The sequence below is a fragment of the Chiloscyllium plagiosum genome, unplaced genomic scaffold (genome assembly GCF_037043375.1).
Source record: "Chiloscyllium plagiosum isolate Xiang-an unplaced genomic scaffold, Cpla_swu_hap1 HiC_scaffold_9, whole genome shotgun sequence".
Classification (NCBI taxonomy): Eukaryota; Metazoa; Chordata; class Chondrichthyes; order Orectolobiformes; family Hemiscylliidae; genus Chiloscyllium; species Chiloscyllium plagiosum.
In genome coordinates, this window is record NW_028270147.1 from 92,717,349 (window position 1) to 92,730,156 (window position 12,808).

Consider the following 12,808-nt stretch of genomic DNA (forward strand, 5'->3'; position numbering starts at 1 on the left):
GACACACCAAGTCCGAAAGGTTTTTAGAGAGAGAAATCACATAACCCATTTTGTATGTAAAATATAGTAAATGTGAACTAATATATAGTCAGATAAGAAAGGCCACAGGACACAAAAGAAATGGCCTTGCCCCCTCTGTCTTCCTCTTATATCTTTCCCATTGTTTGGAGTTGAAGCCCCACCCCACCCCAATCAGGAAATTTCTTTGCCCCGAAGCTAAGGGATCTTAGAGGAGAATTCGGAATTAACACCATTGTCTCCATGAGAAAAGGGAAATCAATCAGCCACGACTGCACCGATGAGAAATCCCAGCTCCAGCAACCACTGTGGAAAGTGTAAATAAGCTCCTGGATAGTCTGCGAGTAATTTTTTCTGACTTTATTCCAAAGTAATCAAGGAAGTTGGAGTGGAGACAGATTAGGGATTATGTAATTGAAATGTGAAGTGGAGTTTACAGAGCTGCTACTCCAGGTTCTATTTCTCATGCTCTTGCAGGCGACTACACTAACATTCAGCAACAGCCCACCACTGAGTAAAAGAAACTAGTATAAAAGGATTCATGTGCTTTTCATGACCTCAAGGCATAGGAGAAAGTAAGGACTGCAGATGCTGGAGACCAGAGTTGAAAATTGTGGCACTGGGAAAGCACAGCAGGTCAGGCAGCATCCGAGGAGCAGGAGAGTCGACGTTTCAGGCATAAGCCCTTCATGAGGAATGTGGGGACTTATGACCAAAATGTCGACTCTCCTGCTCCTCGGATGCTGCCTGACCTGCTGTGCTTTTCCAGCGCCACACTTTCCGACTATGGCCTCAAGACATCCCAAATTTATGTAACATCTTGCAGCTGGTGAGCAGGAGTAATTCTCAAATGACTGAGGGAGAAAGGGGGAAATAAATTTTACGAGTTGAATCTGCCCAGGCCTTGGACATAATGGGCAATAGCAAGTCAGCTGGGAAAATATGGTGAGATTGCAAAATAATGAAATTCTCAGTGTCAAGACAAAAGACGTCTAACTTTCCACGCAATAACACTTCATTATTATGTATTCTTCCCTCATTTGCACGCAGTTTGCTATTCTCCCATGCAGTGGCAAAAAATTAGATGGCGATATACCCAAGTCAAACTGGGGACCTGGTGACTCCAGCTTGCTATTTGGTCCTCCAAGCCTCCATATTATCCTGCAGCCCCCAACATTTCAGAGTTTGCTCCATGGGAAGTGACCACCTCATCCTTTAACTTTGGAGATGTACACTGGATACGGACCAGCCTCACCAGATTGGAGAATAAAGGGAAAGAAATATTATCAAGTAGACAGAGAAAGAAACAGAAGGAGTCTAGCAATGGAGAAAGAAACATGAAAACAAATTACTCTGGAGAAATCCATTAAAAAGTTAGCACTTATAACTAATGATTTTGTTTTAAATTTTAAAAAATGCTCATTATTATTTTACAAATCAACAGGATAAGACAATGGAGAAGGTTGTGCTAATATGGTTTTTTTGTGTTGACAGTGATTTAGGAATTATGCAATTAGATCACAAATTTGCTTAGGTTTCCTTGTTATTTTAGAAGGGAAGGAAAAAGGGGCTAACTGAAAGCATGTCCATTTTAATTCTCCACCTCGCTCCCATTCTGATGTCAGGTGTCCTTGGTATCCATGAAGCTCAGTACAAGCTTAGGAACTGCACCTCATTCTTGGTTCAGGCACTCAACATTTAATTCAACAATGTCCCCCATTCTGTTTCCATTTTCTTCAACAGCTTTGTTTTCACTCACGTTTGTCTCCTTTTAGGCAGTAGCTTCATGATTCTGCCATTTACACCTTCTTCTGGACACTATTTTGTTCCCTTACTGGTCTCATTAAGTCTCTCTTTTGCCTTGCACCATCAAAACCGCCATTATTTCATCTATCGTGGCTTTCATCCCATTACAGGCCTTCCCTTCTGATCACTTTGCCACTTCCTCTTGCCTTTTCATTTGCTCAAAACCTTACACATTTGATCAAAGCACCATCAACCTGAAACAGATGCTGGCATTTGTAAATGTGTTAAATAAAAACTGAATATACCAAAGGTCTGTCAGTTAAACATCAGCCATGTGGAAACTATTAGAATCTGTTAGTCATTGGTGACAGAATGTCTGAAAATTTGAACTAAGCTGATCAGAGTTGACATGGCCATATGAAATGGCTGATATCTATTTGAACAATTTTAAACTAATTTATAGTTTTTTTCATAAGAGACTACTATCAAAAATGAAAGTCCGTAGCTTTTTAAATTGGGTTGGTAATTGGTTGGGAGCAACAATGGGGTAATTGATAAATATGGTTGGCAGGATGTGGCAAACGGCATTTCTAAATGATCTACTCTGGGTTTTTAATATATTTCACAATAACTTGGATGTATAACTCTATTTCTTAATCTAAGTTAGGATAGAGAGTAAGGAGCACAGAAGAAAACAGAAATGCAGAAGCCAATGAAGTAAGTCGACCAAACAACATGCAGTAAAATGTGAGGCCGTCCATTGGAAAATAGTCCCAGTTTATCTTTCTAAATGGCTAAAATGTGTGGAGTGTGGCGCAGCAGAGGTATTGAGACTCCAAGTACACAAACCATTAAAACAGATTTAAAAAAGTAATCGAAAAGGCTAACAGGACATGGGTCTTTATGATAAAGGAGTAGGAATACAATGGAGAACAGTCAGATTGTGTCTTGGGGCACTGCATTGTTTTGAGCACATATTAAAAAGATATCTCTGCCTTGATCTACTGGAATGGGGGAGCAGGTTTGAGGGCTGAATGGCCTCTGCTTAATCTTTTGAGTGTTGCTCAGAGACCAACAAAAGGCTCCAGGAAGTTCTTTGATCAATGCAGTTCATCTTCTGCACTAAGTTCTTAAAGAGACAATAAACACGGTTTGTTCCCCTATATTCCTCATCCATAGTAGTAGTTGGCATTTTTTTGTATGAATGTACTGAACAAATTAGACTGATTAATTTTCCACCCATAAAGACAAAGAGACAACACATATCTATTTTAAACATCTTATGTTACATTTCATACTTCATGTATAAATCACAATCTTCAAAAATACTTTTCTGTAGAAATTCATTTGAAACTTTTCTCATGAAAAGTTCTTGTGTAAAAATTAAAAAATAGTATTCCATCCACTAGTTCAATAGCTCATCTAATATGAATAAGCATTTTTAGTACATATACATTTAAAAGACAGCAAAAAAAAAAGTACAAGTTCGTCAAAGGTACAACTTCTCATACAAAGTTAGCTTATTTACATCAATTAATTGGCTCCACAAGACATGAACCATTGGTTCTGTAGTTTCTCTGTAGTTGAGTGTGTGCATTACACGCACAAGTTACTGTTACGTGATTGTCTGTATGAAGTACATCTTTCTTCATCGCCCAGACATCTCCATTTACAGCTTGTTGTGGGAAGAAGCTAAGAGTAAATTGGAAGGAAGCTCAAGTGTTTTTTCAAGTGTATTTTGCACTTGTCAAGTTGAGGTGGACATTAGTGCTGGAGGATGGAACACTCGGGTATTATGGTGAACAGATACACCCTAAGGTGCATTAAACACAGAATAGTTAAGTGCACCAGCCTGTGACTGTGGGCATTTTTAACCAGACAAAAAAAAAATGAAGGAGTTGATCAGGAGAAACATTGTTTCTTTAACATGCACTTTGTATTTACATTCATGTGGAGACTTCATGGTTTTTTGGTCTAATATTGAAAGATTATGAGAGAGAATGCACTATTGAGAAGTCAAACCTGTCTGACACATCCAACCGATGTCGCCATTTTTAAGGAATGGAGGGTTTAAAAACATGTCGATTAATTTTTGTTTCTCACTGCATTCCTACAGGTAGTTCAGAGGAAAGAGATCAGAGTGTTCAGCTCGTGGGTTTAAAGTGCAACATATTACTGAGGGTTAAAGTTTTGTTCCAGAATACTGTCAGCGGGATGGACAGCAAGATCGACCATTATTGTATACGGATTTTAGAGGAATTTATAGAAATTAACTTGGGCTGTATTGTAACATTAAAAGAACAAGTGCAAGTCAGGTTTGTGCAATACTTTCCACAATTCCATAGACTGAAGACCAGGAATCTAACATGAAGTGTATTTTTTTTTAAAAGGTTGCTATTAAAAACATTAATTAGCATGCCTGAACTTTGTTTTGTTTTCAAGGGATGGTAAATGAGAAAAGTTGCTGCTTACAGATTTTATAGTTTGTGTAAGGAAGATTTCATCAGGACAAGAAAAAAATTAAAATCTGACTTGTAAATAGGCTCATGTTGTCCTGCCCTAACCAGCATTTTAACCAATGTCACAATTGTTAAATCGGCAACACCAGCTCTCCCTGTACATAGGGTGGCCAATTTAGTTTCATGAACAGATATGGAGATGATTCTACAGCAAACTGACTCTCAAACTTGACGAATTTTAGCTGAGTTGCATCAAAATAGTCAACGCACTGGTATTCATAATTATTGGACTTTGGGGTCAAGGGTAGGCAGAAGAAAGAAAGGGAACTTAACATTTATGAGAATTCTTAATGAGCCCAAAAAAAAGCTAAAAATGGAAATGTCATCAGTGCTGCAATTCCAGTCATATTCTACTTCCTGTACCCCTCTATTAAAATAGGTCAATAAACTTCATAATAAGCAGGAATTTCATGGATGCCTTTCATACCATAACATTTGTTAATGTTAATTTACAAATATGGAACATGTTATTGAATGGAACATTATACAGAATTGAATTGGAAAATTATCTTCCTTTAGATCATTGTATTCAACAAATTCCTTCATTACTTAGTTTTCAGCAGGCTGATTTGGTAGAGAAGTCTTACTGATTGAAGGCTTACCTCTAACATTCGGTTACTGATTGGGCTATGCCCTTTGACCCAAGTGTAATTTCACAAATGATTCGACATTGTAAGTAGCTAAAACAGACGCCTGAAATCCCCTGTTTTCTTTCAAAGTACCTTGTAAATGTTTGGTCCTTCAATGCTTTCTTCCACAATAATTTCATAGAAAGTACAAAACCATAACCATGTCTCTCTCAGAAATTCACAATAATATACAATATCTGGGCAAAGAAAAAGAAAGAAATTTTAATCTCCAGGTTATGGCTGGAACCTAACAGATAAAAGCACCAACTCCAAATATCTTCTGTGGTGGTAAAACAAGTGTAGAAAACTGATTTTCACACCAAATCTCTCAAATATTAGCATAACAATCTAAGTATCTGTAAATTTTACAGACCAAAGAATTTTTCCTGTGTTTCATAAGTGCAGTGAAATGTTACAACCCCAGGGTTTTTTTTTCCTCAACATGGGATTTCATTTTATAATTTAACACTGTGTTTCTCCATTGACAGTATAAAGTACAACTTTGAGAAAAATCCAAAATGATTAGTTATGGTTCAAAATTGGCAAGAAACAAGCTTAAAAACTAAAACAGGAGTAAGGAGTGACGGGGGTTTCACACGTTTAGTCAATCCCACTCAAGAGTTCAATGAAGAGAGTGGTTCACTGGGAAGAGGTGGTGGAAAATAAAGCATTTTTAGGTTTCTACCCCGCTGGGAACTGTGAGGTTGCTCAACCCTGTACCCCCATCGCCCTCCTCCCAGCTACCAGAGGTTTGGCATCTTTGGACAAAATCGAAAATATACCATTTCCTGTGGCAAATGCCAACTGTACCCCTTCTCCGAACTGACATTGGGAGTTGGATGAGGATGCCATAACCGGAAGCCATCCTTTAACCCAATCTCATAATTTAAGCACAGGGACAAAATCCTTTCTGTAGGTTGGGTGGCCAAGCAAAGGAAATATTTTCTGAAAGTGTTTGGATCAATAATTACTGTTCAGAGAGTAGACCATGTGGTTTGCCCTCACCATATCAAAATGAGTCTCACAGTTAAACTTATTTGTTTATCACTTCACTTTAAGCTTCCAATGTGGTGAATTCAATCTAATTGTAATCTCTAGAATACATTGAGACAGAAATATATTTAGATGTAATATGTAAAAATTAAGAACCCACCCAAGCTGTATCACGTCACAGGAAATGAAACAATCGTCTTGAGTTATCCACTCTTCATCAGGTCCCATGGCCCATGAGAGATGGATTGTTCTAGAGCTGCAATGAGACTCCCACTAAGTGCCAAGGGGTTTGACAGCAGTGATGTTCAAAAATGGAGCAACCTTCTCCAACACTCCACATGCCAAAGTAAGCTTGTCAATGATTTATCCAGTGGAGTCTTGCTCTCATGGAGGGCCCAGGTCTGCTCATCAATTGGCTGGCCTTTCAAAAGCAGCAATGAGTGATTCGAGGGTGCAAAAGAACTAATCGGTAAGAATACCAAAACTGAGCAATTACCTTCAGTTTCAAATCCACTTATTCTTTAAATAAGGGGAGAAAGAAAGCATGTTTTGATGACTACAAGTGAGTGGTTCACCAGAAATGTTAATACTTTAGGTGACTCAAGTTTCTATGACTCTATGATGCAGGAATGATTAAAACTTAACATTTAAAAGTAAAACCAGTACAAAAATGTAATATTTCTGAGCTATTTCACCTGTCAAATCCTTCTGTCACGGTGCTGCTGACAAGACAAGTATTCAGTACAAACTTACATGAAGGTACCACATTAGGAATCTTAGTACCATGGAAGACTAGAAAGACAATTTAAAATAAGAGGTCAGCTTGTGGAAGCAATTGGCAATGGATGACAAGTTGGAAGTATGGACTCACTGAACTTCAGTGTTTCTCCTCTTGTCCCACCACTCTCCTCCTCACAACCTCCCCCACCCACAACTGGCAAGGTTGCATTTTCCTTCAATATTAATGATATATTCTGATTAATTAACAGCCACATCAGCAAGAGTTGGCAAATGCTGTTGTCACATTTTGCAACCAATCCTCAGGCTGAGGTTTGATCCCAACTTCAACTTCAAATCTGCTTGCATCTACAACTGGGACAGTTCTCCGATTTGATGGGAGAACTGCACAGAACACAGATGACACTGGTGACAAAATGGCAAGTTTAAAAAAAGCTTTGCTTAAGTCCAGAGCTAAACAGAAGTTTTTTTTAAAAAGTGTCACATAAACATAGAAACAGGCAGTGACATCAGTGATTAAAATAAATAAAAAACTTCTTCAAACCACACTGAAGTCGTGTCTTTGAGTTCCTAAATTCTGAGAGAGCTGTTCTTCTTCAAGAATTGTTCAGTACTTCATAGGAACAGTTCCTTCCTCCCAACCAAATGAAGGGGAAATTTCACGACCTGAAGTACAAGGAATCTTCTTCCTTCATTACGAGCAGGCAAAGAGTCTCCCATCACAAATGCTCAGGCAAACACCTGCATGTTGTTCCTCTGCTGCTCTGGAATGTGTGAAACCTGTGGTCGCTGTCCGATTGGAGCGGGGCTGGGTGTGATGTCTGACCAGTCGGATGTGGAATGCGGAGATGAGCTGGACCACTGATCGGGGGATTCGGGAGAGGGTGTTAGGTAAGGGTGCTCGCTCTGAAGATGAACATTGTGGTTCGGGGTGTTGTCTGTTGCTGAAACATAACTGTGCTGAGACGGTGGTGTGGGGTACTTATCGATCTGCACTGAGCTTGGCAGCTTGTGGTAGGGTGGCAGGGTGGTCTGTGATACCTGGCCGTCTTGGCTAGTGGACAGCATGGAGTTGTTCAGTTGTCCATTTGGCAGCTGGATGATCTCCGACATCTGGTGCATGTTGCTGACTGGCCCTGGTGTCATTGAGCTGCAGTAAGGTTGTCCCTGTTGCTGTGTTACTTGAGCACTTTGCTGTTGCTGCTGCTGCTGGATAACAGACTGTGAGGCAGCATTGTTCATGGGCTGGTAGGTGAGTATTTGCGGTAACTGCTCCCTGAGCATGGTCATGTGCACTTGAGGCATGTTAGCCTGAAGCACTGCATTCTGTTGTTGCATATTCGGGTAGGAGCCAGAGACCTGCTGCATGATGCCCAGCATTGGGTTGTACTGGGTGGTTGTAATTCCCATCCGGTTCATCCAGTCCGACTGCATGTTCAAATGCTCAACCCTTCCCAAGGGCAACCCCAGGCTGCCGCTTTGCCCAGCCATGGAAGGATGGGACATGGAGGGGTGGACCTGGCTCAAGACTCTGTGGGAATCCATGTTCATACCTTTTATCTCACTTAGGTTGGAGAAGGACATGGCCAGCTGGCTCTGCACCGGAGTGGACGGGTGGAGAGATGCTGGAGGAGATTGATGTAAAACCCCTGAAGATGTGAGTACAGGTGGAGATGTGGTGGATAAGTAGTTATGTGGGGATTCCAGTGACTCGACTGGGGACAGAGTCAGTGACCCCTCTGCAATGGCCCCTTTCTCATTGCCGATTGATCTTTTCCGCCTCCTGGCTTTGGCTTCCTTCGAGTCTTTAGCATTGCCTGGAGTGAGGCCCTTGGTGCTTGGCCGTCTTGCCTTCTTGCCCATGGGAGTCATCTTGAGGTTCATAAAAGAGCCACCAGTCGAGCAGGTCACTGGAGACACATTGGGTCCCATCATGGGTCCAGCAGGGCCCTGCGGGCTCCGCACAAGGTTGTACTCATCCAGCAGTTGCACAATGTCATGGTGCATTCGCTCCTGCGCAATGTCACGGGGCAGTCTGTCCATGTGGTCAGTAATGTCACGGTTGGAGAAGTGGTCCAGTAGGATTTTGGCAGCTTCGAAACTGCCTTCCCTTGCAGCAAGAAACAAGGGTGTCTCCTCCTGTGGGCCAAGAGAATTAGTTGTTAGAGCAACAACAGGTATCCATTACTAAAACGAGCTAAATTTAAAATATTGCTACATTCCTTGTACATCACTGGGGCAGTCATAGAGACAGAGAGAATCAGACGGTCAGAGTTCTTACAGCATGGAAATAGGTCCATAAATTGCTGGAAAACCTCAGCGGGTCTGGCAGCATTTTTGGAGAGAAAGCAGAGTTAACGTTTTGGGTTCAGTGACCCTTCTTCAGAACTGATTTTCGTGAGGAAAAGGTTAGTATACACGTAGAAGATGGAGTGGGAGGAGTAAATGATAGGTGGAGATGAAACTCAGAGAAAGAGAACAACAGTTGGGGAGACAGAGATCAGCTTGGGAGAGTCAAAAGCTGCTAATGGGGATCACTGGCATTACCCATGTGATGACAAAGTCTGGTGTGTGGGGGTCAAGGCAAGGACATGGGAGGAGGTACTCAGGCCATAAAATTATTGAACTCAAACAGAGTTGTGGAGGCCCCAATCAGAAAATGAGATGCTGTTCTTCCAGCTTGACTAGATCTAGTCTATTGTATTCACTGCTCGCAATGGGTCTGCTCTACAATGGGGAGACAAAACACAGACCAGGCGACTGCTTTGCAGTATGCCTATGCCACAGTGACCCTGAGCTTCCAGTTGCCCACCACTTCAACACACCACTGTGTTCCCTGGCCAACATCTCTGTCTCAGGCTTGCTACAGTGCTCCAACAAAGTTCAACACAAGCTGGAACAACATTTCACATTTCATTTCTCGCATGGGGATCCTGCTGCCTTTCAGGGCTCAATATCAAATTCAATCATCTTCGTGCCCGATCGCCTTCTCCCATGTCCTTGCCCTACCTCTCACACACCGGACCTTGCCATCACATGTGCTGCTACCACAAACATTAGCAGCTAACAATTTTCCCAGGCTGGCCTTTACCCATTCCTTTGTCTGCCCAACTACGTTTCTCTCTCTTTGGCCTTCAATACCCACTTCACCATTCTGACCAACATTCTCTCCCAGCTGTGCCGCTGCACGCATGCACAGTTGCTCCGAAGTTCCATGTATGGTGATCAGTGTTGGCACACAATCGCAGTATTGACTTCTAGAAGTCAGTGCCGTAGATGGGCTTTGGATGCCTGTGCAACTGGTTCTTGCCTAGATTCAGATCTTGTTGACATCCATGGTTTGGTTGTCAGGGGAAGGTCAATACTGGGCAGGGCACCTGTTAGGCCTTAGCCATGGTAAGGGAGCCAGGTTACGGTAACATAGATAGTAAAGGAGTGACTGGGATCTATTATGGGGATACTGGTGCTGTGGAAACCTGCAACCCTTATGCCTTAGAATGTGCTATCTATAACTGGAGGTGGCTTTAATTCAGAACATTTTAGTACCTTGTTGTCCTGCATGTCTTTGTTGGCTCCATTCTTCAGGAGGGCATGGGTTGCATCCACATTGTTAACAGCTGCTGCCCAGTGAAGTGCTGATTTTCCTGAGGGAAAGCATCACCACAAAGTGTTAAAGAGAACAGGGCAGAGCAGTGTCGGAACTAAACGCAATATGACCAAAGTAAGATAATGATTAACCCAAGTTAAACACATGCACAACTCTCACTGCATGAGCAGACTGCAGAGCAAGAGACAAGTAATAGATTAATTTAGATTAAGGCATCTCCGTGTTGAGTCCAGTTTCTCTCTAGTCTACTGTAACTAACATTCAGGTCAAGGTACTGAGAAATTCTGTGTCTCGATTGCATTTGCTATTTTTGGTGTGTTGTAGGGTGTTTGATCACAGTTTATCCATGTTCATCACAGGTTTATCATGGACTCAAATTCTTAACATTCGCCTGTACCTGTGTTTTTGTTTTTGCTGCCGTTTACCTATTATTTACTATCTATGCTACTTAACTCTGTATTGCTCGCAAGACAAAGCTTTTCACTGTGCCTTGGTACACATGTCAATAAATTCAATTCAATTCAAGGTGATTCAGACTGTTATAAATTCCCAGTTCTGCTGCAGAGAGTACTGATGTTCTAAGTTGCACTTGTAAAGTATTGTTGTTTGTACAAAACCTTGGAATCTTCTGGCTTTATTCCATAGCAAGTACCTTGGATCTCATTTCAACTTTAGAAATAAAAAAATAATAGTGGCTAACCAGGTCATGATAAAGTTGGGGGCGGTCAGGTTCGAGATCATAACAATGTAAAAGATCCCACGTCATTATTCATCAAGAGCTGGGAATGTGTAAGATCAACATTAGTTGTTTGTGGGTACATGAAAGGCACAACTTTGAGCATTTTAATTTCTTTACTTAAATCCTATACCTATTCTAAATCCCATTTCTATTCTTACCATGATCATCCACAGCATTAACATCTGCATGGCAGTTAATCAGTTCAACCACCATCCCTTCTACAGCAAGGCGGGCAGCCAGACTCAATGGGGTGGTGCCATCATTCATTCGGCAATCCAGATCAGTGGCCCGGTTTCTGATCAGAATCTATACAAGGAGAGAGACCTGGTTATTGTACCTTATTTTAAGCTTTCAGCATACCCATTCCTCAATATCTTCCTCATCTCCCACAGCAAACAAAGGTTGTTTAGCTGGCAGGGGTGAAAAATATCAACCCCTGTATTATATTCAAGATTAGGGAAGTTGGGATAGGATACCATGACACACATCATCATTGTAGGATAAGGAGGCTGGTAGGAGAAGGACAGTCCCGGTCCATAAAGAATGGCACCTTGCTTAGAAGAAGGTGCTTGATGTTCCCAGTTGATGGAATCGCTGCTGCAATTTGGGTACACATGAATCTGTGTTTCACCAGTTTATTGCTATGCATGTAGATAGCTCAGTTGGTTTGTGATGCAGTGTGGTGTGGATGCAATTCCGATATTGGCTGAAATCATGATGAGGGGCCTGCATTCCATCCTTGCTCTTCTCCTGAAATGTGGTGACGTGCAGGTTAAACTAAACACTTGTTTTGTCTCTGTGTCTCTCTCTCTCTCTGTGTCTCTCTCTCTCTCTCTCCCTCCCTCTCTCCCCCTCTCTCATGAGAGCGCATCCAGTGCAAATCAGGTACAAAGGAGGATCATCTGAGCAGAGACACCGAACTGTGTCAGCTTCCACCTTTCAGGTATGAATACCAAATGTACACTGAACCACTGATGCCAGTCACCAGGAAAACAAAAGGAAAAGGAATGAAAGGACCGCAAGAAAATAAAGGTGCTTTTCAACTCTGCTCAGGAGCCTCTGCCTTTACTTCAAAGGCCATTCAGAGGATTGTGTGGACTCTTGCTGCATTTGGTTTGTTTAGTATTTGCCTTAGCCTGTCCCCAGCAACCACTCACCTGGAAAACCCCCTGTGCATCGGCTGCCACAGCTGCATGAAGAGGTGATCTACCCATATTATCCTGGGCGTTGGCGTCGGCGCCTGCATCGAGCAGACGTTTGGCAGCATCTGCCCGAGCATAACGTGCAGCCAGGTGAAGAGATGTCTCTCCAGTCCGGTCTGTCTGGGAATGGAGGCTGGCACCCTGGTATATGAGGTCAGTGATGACATTGGCCGATGAGTCCTCAGTGTCTTCCTCCTCCTCAATTCCAGTGTCCAGCCCGCCACCTCTTAGTGATGCCAACATAAGTGGTGTAAAACCATCTGGGCAAGAACAACATACAATGAAAACAAGGGGGCATTCCGTGCAGCTGATTCATGCTAGTGTTTATGTTCCACACTAGCCTTCCGCATTGTCAATAAATACCTATACCTCGCTTGTGTTTAATGAGCTTCCCTTAAATACGCTGATGCTACTTGCCTCAACTACACCTTGTCATAGCGAGTTACAAATTCTAACCACTCCCTGGGTAAAGAGGTCTCTGCTTTATTCCTTAAAGTATTTATTATTTACATTTATGGCTGATTGTTTTCAACTCAACATCAAACATTCCTACATCTGCCATATCAAATCTTTCCAAATTTAAATACATCATTCAAATTAAAAATCTTTTCTTTTCT

The 12,808-nt window shown here is 41.9% G+C and overlaps 1 protein-coding gene across 1 annotated transcript in view; it reads right to left on the reverse strand.

The window, feature by feature from the left end:
• Nucleotides 1–3,029: 3,029 nt before the first annotated feature.
• LOC122554632 (neurogenic locus notch homolog protein 1-like) overlaps nucleotides 3,030–12,808 on the reverse strand; it is a 158,378-nt gene continuing 148,599 nt past the window's right edge. Inside the window, exons 31-34 of the mRNA XM_043699954.2 lie at nucleotides 12,147–12,451; nucleotides 11,148–11,295; nucleotides 10,190–10,287; nucleotides 3,030–8,782 (exon numbers count right to left, since the gene is read on the reverse strand). Of these exons, the coding sequence (XP_043555889.2) occupies nucleotides 7,373–8,782; nucleotides 10,190–10,287; nucleotides 11,148–11,295; nucleotides 12,147–12,451 (1,961 nt within the window). The 3' untranslated portion in view covers nucleotides 3,030–7,372. The remainder of the gene's footprint in view (nucleotides 8,783–10,189; nucleotides 10,288–11,147; nucleotides 11,296–12,146; nucleotides 12,452–12,808) is intronic.